General features: G+C 42.7%; 1 protein-coding gene across 1 annotated transcript; it reads left to right on the plus strand.

Moving 5' to 3' along the window:
- Positions 1-25: 25 nt before the first annotated feature.
- Positions 26-8,921, plus strand: LOC146634537 (ribonuclease inhibitor-like). The gene is made up of 3 exons (XM_085349906.1): positions 26-387; positions 4,897-5,073; positions 8,735-8,921. The coding sequence occupies exons 1-3, from the start codon at positions 110-112 to the stop codon at positions 8,919-8,921; spliced, it is 642 nt and encodes a 213-aa protein (XP_085206032.1). The 5' UTR covers positions 26-109.
- The last annotated feature ends 566 nt before the right edge of the window (positions 8,922-9,487 follow it).

Raw genomic sequence — 9,487 nt, forward strand, 5'->3', positions numbered from 1 at the left:
AAGATTCTCATTAAAAGTCTGCAGGTCTGAGAGAGACTCAATCGTTGTGTCATGTCAAACACAGTAAGAGGAGCTGAAGCACAGATGTGAAGAGCAGATTCATCAGATTATGACCTCACTCTGTTTTGTCTTCATATACATTCAGTCTGTGTTTATAATGCAGATTTTCTGCTTTTATAATAACACATTTTATATTTTCTATCATCACAGACTGACTCAGTGTCGACTCTCAGAGTCTCACTGTGAAGTTGTGGCCTCAGCTCTGAAGTCCAACCCCTCCCATCTGACAGAGCTGGACATGAGTAACAACTACAAGCTACAGGATTCAGCAGTGAAGCTTCTGTGTGCTGGACTGGAGAGTCCAAACTGTCGACTGGAGACTCTGAGGTGAGTTCACTGACTGCGGCTGTTTTTGTTTTTCTATATTTCAGGTCTTTGATTGATGTTTGAAACTTTCTTTAGTTCCTAAATGTTCAGGATGTGTCTGAAGACAAATGTGAAGAAGTTTGAGTGCTTTCAGAAATGTTGTCTTTCCAAACGACTGAACAACAGTTTTTCCTTTTGGCTCCAAACAGAAGTGACAGACTTGAGCAGGGTTCATTTAAAGGCTGACAGAAGTGGAGTGGTGACGGGGAGATGTTTGACAGGACAGTGTTTCAGCCTCCACAGCTTCATGTTGTGCTCCATCAGTCAGTGAAGATGAAGTCAGTGCTGATGAGGCTGTAGAGTGTGTGAGGGATGTGAATGAGGATGATGAAGATCTGATGATAGCAGATAAAAACAGGCTGCAGAGACTTTGAGCCATACAGGGCACACAGTGTGTGTACAGAACAGCTGAAATCATTATGGAGGCCTCACTGGAATATGGAAGCATCACAGTACAGCTTCAGTGAAGCATTAAAGTCTCTGATATGAGATGAGAAATGAAGCAGCCAGAGCTTTTTCATGAGTGGAAATCCACTGTGACTGTGAGCTGCTGCTACAGCCTCCAGATTAGCCAGCAGCTCATCCTGCTCAACATTTCCTCACCAACTTTAATGGAAGTGTGATGTTTTCAGCTGGAGTGATGGTCAGGGTGGCCTCCCTCTCCTCTTCTTCTCCTCTTCCTCTTTCATTTGTAAAGCCACTTCTGCTGCTTTCATTCATTTGGAAGTCCTGTAGCTGAGTTTGGGAGAGACTAACAGCCTCGGCAGCAGAGGGGAGAAAGGCTGTAACACCACCACTTTACTCTGTTCTACCTGTCACATCATTTTATCAGGAAACAAATATGCTCATGTTTTTACTATGTTTGTCTTGAAGATGTAAGAAGATCACATGGTGCTTTTTATTATTGTGTTGGTTTGTTTCCTGTCTCTTGGATGGAGCCCAGCTGTGCGTGGCCCCTGGGCCTGTGGTCAGAGTGTGTGCTGGATAATCTGGCCCAGGATGAGGCCAAACTGACATGGGATGAAATGTCTGTCACATAATTGAGCTTAGTGTAGTTTCATTTCTGCACAATTTAAAAACAACCAAAACTTTGTTCTGTCTTTTCTATGTTATACTGTAGACTTTCTTTGATACTGTGTCCAAAAGGAGCAGCTTTTACTTTGAAGGGGAGGCGTCCCTGTTTCCTCTTCAGGTTGGATGATGGAAGCAAATTAGTGTGTGATGTTCTTTCAGTGTTGCACTTTGTAGACGCTCCCTGAGCACTGGTCTCACAGCCAGCTGCACATAGAGACCAGTGTTGTTAGTCCAGGTCAGAAGATGACTTGTTGGAATGAAAATGAGCTTGTAGTTTGTCTGCTTTAATAATGTGACTGGAAAAAGGTGTTGGACTTCAAATATGTCCATTTCTTTCACACTTCACCTTTAAAAGTGAAGCCTTGTGGTTCCTGGAAGGAAAAACACGACTTTTTCAAGTCTTTGTCCTGTTTTTATGATAACTGTATGACTTTAATGTGAAACATTCAGAGTTTTTTCTCTTGTTGTGTTTGTTTGAAGCTGCTTCCTGTTGGCTTCAGCTGTTTGGAGTTTCCATTTTCTAAACGTCTACATTCTGAACCTTCTTCAGCTCTGAACAGATGATGAAACACTGAATGATTTCAATCTCACACTTTGTCTAATAAACTTACATCTTTCATTCTTTACACAGATTGTGGGACTGTGGTTTGTCAGAGATCAGCTGTGATTATCTGGCAGCAGCACCGAAGTCCAACCCCTCCCATCTGAGAGAGCTGGACCTGAGTAACAACAACCTACAGGATTCAGGAGTGAAGCATCTGTGTGGTTTCCTGGAGAGTCCCGGATGTGGACTTGAAACTCTGAGGTCAGTCAGCATGTTTTAGTAGTGCTGAGATGAATATGATGTGAAAGTTGTGCTGACACTAAACTGCAGAAATCACACTGTAGCAGAACAATGTTCACATTTCAAACCTTCAAAGAAGAAGAAAAATCCTCCACTGGATAATTCACTGTGAAACTCTCCAACTCTTCATTCCACCTTAAAGTCTGTCTGACACTGAAATCCAAAGCAAAATGTGCGTTTGCTTTACAGACAGCAGTCCAACACAAACATACACACATCATCCAAAACACAGTCCAACATCCAAATCTCCTCCACTGCCAGCATGAATGATGGGAAAGAGAAGGAGGAACACTCTGACATTCAGGGTTAGAATGAGTTTCATGAAGCAGACTGTGAAGATCAAAGCTGCATTAGAAAGCTTACATGAATGAATGAGTGGACAGAAGTGGACAGAGATCATCTTGTGCTGACACTAAACTGCAGACATCAGGCTGATATTATACTGATCCACACTGAGGATCTTCATGGTAAAGTCTGTTTTCTTCTTCTCTGGTTTAGTCCATTGACGGCAGCAGAACAATGTTCACATTTCAAACAGTGAGACTCAACGTATGGCCCGCGGCCCACACGCGGCCTGCCCACCTTTCCTGATTCAGAGAGAGGGGACCCTGATTACCTGTGTAGTGTTCTTCCTCACAGTTCTAAGTATCAGACACAACAATGAATAATCCACAGCTGACTGTCTTTAGCAGGTCAAAGGTCACGGCACACAGAGAGTGGGAAATATTATAATTCTGATCATTTATCAGCACATATCCATATGTATAAAAACAAAGCTGACACTGTGAGACTTGATCAGAGGTGTGATCATCACAGCAGAGGCCTTTGTGTCAAAGTCACTGAGGATCAAACAGAAACACATGAAGCAGATTTTCCTATTCTGGCTTTTTATAGCAGATAACCTTCAAAATATTCTGCAGTCCATCAAAAACTGAAGCAAACCATGAATCAACATGTGAACATGAGCTGATGCTGCTGAAGTGAAGCAAAGTTACAGAGGTTTGATTACAGACACAGCTGAGAGTTTGTAATCTGTCATCATTTTAAAAGGTTTAAATTTCTTCAGTATTGAACAGCAGAAATGAGGCTTTGTTTTCGGAGGCCGACAGCAGTGAACACAACAGCAGACTGGTGCGTAATAAGCAGTGAATAATGCAGGAAACAGATTTTTGAAGGTAAACTGTTCTTGAAGTACACTGAGAGAGAGAGAGCTGTGCAGGAAGTAAACGTCAAAGTCAGAGAGAATTCATGACGATGTTCATCAAACATAAAGCATAGTTTGGATCTTCTTCTGCTGCTGGTTCACTCAGTTTTGGTTGGAGACAGATGAAACCTGCAGCTTCAGGATCTGTGAGCTGTCCACTTTCAGCCCCGACGGCGTGTCCGTGTACGTGCCGTCAAGTGAACGATCCACGCTCTGTGTTTCCATCTTTGTGTGTTTAGCTGCTCTCATTTACTGTTTTATCTGTTTGCTTGTTGTTGAAATACTTTTGGGAGCTTTAACCTGAGATTCTGGCAAAATACATTTATATTAAAAATCGATTCAGGATTGAATGAATCAACATCGCTTTATTCAAATTAAAACCATTTAAATAGGAAAATCCATTTTTTTACACCTGCCTCTAATGCTGGGTAATGTCAGCTGGTCCATGTGCAGCTGGCTGTGAGGCTCAGGGAGCGTCTACAAAGTGCAACACTGAAAGAACATCATCCATAAATATTGAGTAATAACTGGACTCTCATACAGCGACACTCAAATGCCTTTAAACATCAGCTTATCCTGCTGATCCAAGTCCAACACTGAGTTTGTAAAAACATGTTTGTCAATCATTTCGTTTGGTTTCTGAGGAAAATGATTCAATAACTTGCTGCTAATACACAACATTTCATCATATTTCCTCATAACCCTCTTTTGTCTGACCATTTGATCCCATTTAAATTTGCAATAAAGGATCCACAGAGTTTGGTGACAATAATGACAGTAGATGTTTGTGTGAAAGTGCTGGAAGCAAATGAGTGTGTGATGTTCTTTCAGTGTTGCACTTTGTAGACGCTCCCTGAGCACTGGTCTCACAGCCAGCTGCACATAGAGACCAGTGTTGTTAGTCCAGGTCAGAAGATGACTTGTTGGAATGAAAATGAGCTTGTAGTTTGTCTGCTTTAATAATGTGACTGGAAAAAGGTGAGCTTGTAGTTTGTCTGCTTTAATAATGTGACTGGAAAAAGGTGTTGGACTTCAAATATGTCCATTTCTTTCACACTTCACCTTTAAAAGTGAAGCCTTGTGGTTCCTGGAAGGAAAAACACGACTTTTTCAAGTCTTTGTCCTGTTTTTATGATAAATGTACGACTTTAATGTGAAACATTCAGAGTTTTTTCTCTTGTTGTGTTTGTTTGAAGCTGCTTCCTGTTGGCTTCAGCTGTTTGGAGTTTCCATTTTCTAAACTTCTAACATTCTGAACCTTCTTCAGCTCTGAACAGATGATGAAACACTGAATGATTTCAATCTCACACTTTGTCTAATAAACTTACATCTTTCATTCTTTATACAGATTGATGGACTGTGGTTTGTCAGAGATCAGCTGTGATTATCTGGCAGCAGCGCTGAAGTCCAACCCCTCCCATCTGAGACAGCTGGACCTGAGCCTGAACAACAAGCTGCAGGATTCTGGAGTGAAGCATCTGTGTGGTTTCCTGGAGAGTCCAGGATGTGGACTTGAAATTCTGAGGTCAGTCAGCATGTTTTAGTAGTGCTGAGATGAATATGATGTGAAAGTTGTGCTGACACTAAACTGCAGACATCAGGCTGATATTATACTGACCCACACTGTAGCAGAACAATGTTCACATTTCAAACCTTCAAAGAAGAAGAAAAATCCTCCACTGGATAATTCACTGTGAAACTCTCCAACTCTTCATTCCACCTTAAAGTCTGTCTGACACTGAAATCCAAAGCAAAATGTGCGTTTGCTTTACAGACAGCAGTCCAACACAAACATACACACATCATCCAAAACACAGTCCAACATCCAAATCTCCTCCACTGCCAGCATGAATGATGGGAAAGAGAAGGAGGAACACTCTGACATTCAGGGTTAGAATGAGTTTCATGAAGCAGACTGTGAAGATCAAAGCTGCATTAGAAAGCTTACATGAATGAATGAGTGGACAGAAGTGGACAGAGATCATCTGAAGCACTTCAAAGGCTTTAAATCAGCACATTTCTCTTTATTCTTTATCAACTCTGTTAGTTTCTCTCAGTTTTCTGTGGAATGAAGCTAACAGCAGGCTAATAAGTTGCTGACCAATAGGTTTCTATTAAAGGTTGTAATTTGTATATGAAAAAGTGCTTTGGCTCAGCAGGGATCAGCTTACAGGTAGAATACAGCTGCTGGATGGGATTAGCATGTCATAGCTATCTACCAAACTGCTAACTGGGGGATTTCAGGCCATCTATAAATCATTTTTGCTAACTGTTTATTCAGCTTAGGCTCACAGGGCTGGAGCCTGTGCCCTAGCTGTCATAGGGCAAGAGGCGTGGTCCACCTGCACAGGTGAGCAGTCCATCACAGGGCCAACAGAGAGAGACAGAGAAGCACTCTCTCACATCCACACCTACAGCCAATTTAGAAGCACCAATGAACCTAAGCAGCATTTCATTGGACTGTGGGAGAACATCCAACCTCCACAGAAAGGCCAACAAGCTTCAACCTACAACCTTCTTGCTTTAAGGCACTAGTGCGAACCACTTTTCCCCATTTCAGCCCAAATCCTGCATCTTCCTGTTTCTGACTCCAGGCCAGCTCCACTAACACTTTCTCATCAGACACTGCCACCTAGTGGAGGAAGTCTTAGTTCCATTTGAAGCTTCAGATGACAGTTAGTTCCTTTACAAAGAGGTGGAGGTGGTGGGGCCACAGCACCATCATCACTGAGTGCTAGGGATAGGTATCGTTTAGGTTTTATCCGATACCATCTGCCATCAAACATGAAGACAGTGTTACGAAATCAGTTTTACCCCGGTTCTTTTATTCGTCGAAACTTCCAGAGATGGCACCGGAACTCAGTAGTTATTTCACAAAACCTTTATTCATCTTTATTTATCTTCATTTAAGCATGCACTTCTAGAAGGAAAGACGAGGCCGGTGTGTCCATTTGCAAATCTTCACCCCTTTGTCTGTGAAACACAGTTTTGTAGGGGCGACCCTATCATAAAACCACCTACGGTGTGCTGCAAACTCTGTGTCTGTGTCTATGTGCACGAGCACATGAATGCCTACATGTGCACGTTTTTGCGTGTCTATTTGAGTGCTCGTGTGTGACTGTGTACGCATACCTGTGTGTATGTGTGTGCACATGAGTGAGTGTGCGTGTGGATGTGTGTGCGTGACTGTTAAAACACTGTGGGTGTAGGTGACTCCCTAGGTCATAAAACCCATCTCCCTTCCAGACCAGTTATCCAGTTACAAATGTTGAGACCCCCACCCAAACATTCTCTGGGGAATTTCCACTCAGCATTAACTCCTCTCTGTTTTACTTTCACAGTTCAAGTAGGGGAGGGGTCTCCTACAATCTACTCCTAAGTTCACGACACAGTGAGGCCTTTATTATATTGAGGGCATTGTCAGTATTATGTATAGATATTGTATAGATATTGTCAGTATCTCTACAATAGTTCTACATTCTATGTTAACACATTTCTAAACTCTAAAATAAGCTAAACATTCCTACAACAGCCGCATGTAACTACGACGGTGTTTGCTAGTTCACATTACATGCATTAATGTAATAACGTGGTTAGCCTACTCAACGTAAATTGCACACGTACAACATTAAGCTACTCACCCAGAGAAGAACGGCTGCTACTGCCATCATCATCCGTCATCATTTCTGCTACACTGGCAGGGCTAGGGGCCAGGACTCTCCTCTTCAGGTTCTTGGGGGATGTTGCTAACTCCGGGTCCGATAACAGGCACCACACCCACAGTATCACCTTAAAGCACAGGCTGCTGAGTTTGCATCTTTTGCTGTGAAGTACAGCCAGACCTTTGACCGCTTCGCCTTGGGCATTTTTAATCTGTAGCTCTGCTCTAAAAGAAAGTACGTACCTGCACTGCCTACTAGGCTTGCAAAGGTAAAATGATTGGCTAGAATCCAAAATGTATGACATCTCAGGAAAAAAAAGCACCAAAATGTGTGTTGCTTTTCGGTCTGGTTACTACCATTTATGTCTGAACTGGTGCCATAATGGCACCGGATACCGGTGCCCATCCCTACTGAGTGCCATAGGACACTTAACCTTTGTTTCCATATGCTGGGAACTTCCTGTTGTTCCAAGGAGGACTGGAAAATGTGTGAAAATCTCCCAGTCAGTTCCTCACAGCACACTTCAATCATTTCCCTCCCACAGCATCAGGACCAGGGCTTTTTCTCTCCTTGATCCCACTAAGAGATTTCCACACAAACACCTCATCAGTGGGACTCTCAGAGCTACCAGCCCTTTGCTACAATCACAAAGCTCTTCATTGAAATCAATGATATCAAAGCTGGAATCAAATGAGTCCAAGTCTTCTGCTGATTCAGCATCACATTCATCTTTGCTCCTTGTTCTGCATCCCCACCATGGACTTCATTCCTTTCCAAGCCAGCCTTGAGTGTCCTTTATTCAGCTCATCCTCTGCTTTACTTTTACACCTGATTTTAGCTGCTTTATCTCTCTTTCAACAAGTTTCTGTGCCTCAATCTTTTTCTTCTCTCCCTCATAACAAGACAGCTTCTTCTGCCTGAGAACATGTTGGAGTGATTTACTAATCCAGGGCTGCTTATTGGGGAAAATACTTCCTGTTTTCAAAGTAATCCCCATTTTTCCCAGAAAGAAATGTAAGTAGAAATCGATGATCTAAGTGAGAACATGAGCCTTTAAAAAGTCCCAGTGGGTGGAGTCAAAGCAGTCTCTCAGTCCCAGTATAGAGTCTTTGGTCCAGACTGGAACAACTGTGTGCCCAGTTTGAGCTCTCTTCAGTCCTGTGACCTGACAGACCCAGAGGGGCCATCACATCACATTTAGAAGCTCCCCTAATGGAGCCACAACACATGTCCAATACTTAGTCTGTCTTGTTGGACCAACTGGAAGAAATGATTCAAGGACTTAGTCACAGAACAGAGATTCAAATCTCCAAAATCCAACTGGCTGCATCAGGACATATAGTCTGAAACTCTGCACAGTTTCCTGTTTGAAGCTGCTTCCTGTTGGCTTCAGCTGTTTGGAGTTTCCATTTTCTAAACTTCTACATTCTGAACCTTCTTCAGCTCTGAACAGATGATGAAACACTGAATGATTTCAAGCTCACACTTTGTCTAATAAACTTACATCTTTCACTCTTTATACAGATTGATGGACTGTGGTTTGTCAAAGATCAGCTGTGATTATCTGGCAGCAGCGCTGAAGTCCAACCCCTCCCATCTGAGAGATCTGTACTTGTATGGAAACAACCATAAGGATCCAGATGTGAAGCAGCTGTCTGATCTTAAGCAGAGTCCAGACTACAGACTGGAGACTCTGAGGTCAGTAGAGTGATGGAGTGAGTGGGTGGTGCTGTCAGCAGTATTGTACTAAACACAGTCAGTATGAAACAAAGATTCAGTGTTTCCTGTAAAGCTGCAGCTTCTCAGTGAAGCTGTGAGAGGAGAATGGTGACAGGCTTCAGGATTGGACACAAACACTTCCTGTTTCTGGCCTTTATGGTCACCATAGTAACGGCTGACACGCTCTGATCAAACGCTGTCAACAGCCAATCAGCTCTCTGAACAAAGCAGCACGCAGACCAATGACTGCATTCATTTCCAAGTTTAAAGCAGTGAAGAACACAGTCTGTAGGTGAGGAAGAATTTAGTGAGAGCAGATGTTTGGATGGAATTCCTCCAGTTAACAGCTGGAACCGTCCATCTGGATTGTTGGGCTTGTTGTTGGGGTTCCTACAGAGCTCAGAGTGGACACACCAAGGTTCTTCTAATGAATGAAAGTCCAAACTCAAACTAGGAGGGAAAAACATTTTCATCAACTTCAATAAAAATCCAAAGATTAGAAAAAGTGAAGCAACAATGAGTCCTAGTACAGTCCCAGCACTGAAGTCCCTGCTGCTC

This window comes from Diplotaxodon limnothrissa, linkage group LG3 (genome assembly GCF_057381915.1).
Source record: "Diplotaxodon limnothrissa isolate DT_005_m linkage group LG3, D_limnothrissa_male_GT1.1, whole genome shotgun sequence".
Lineage (NCBI taxonomy): Eukaryota > Metazoa > Chordata > Actinopteri > Cichliformes > Cichlidae > Diplotaxodon > Diplotaxodon limnothrissa.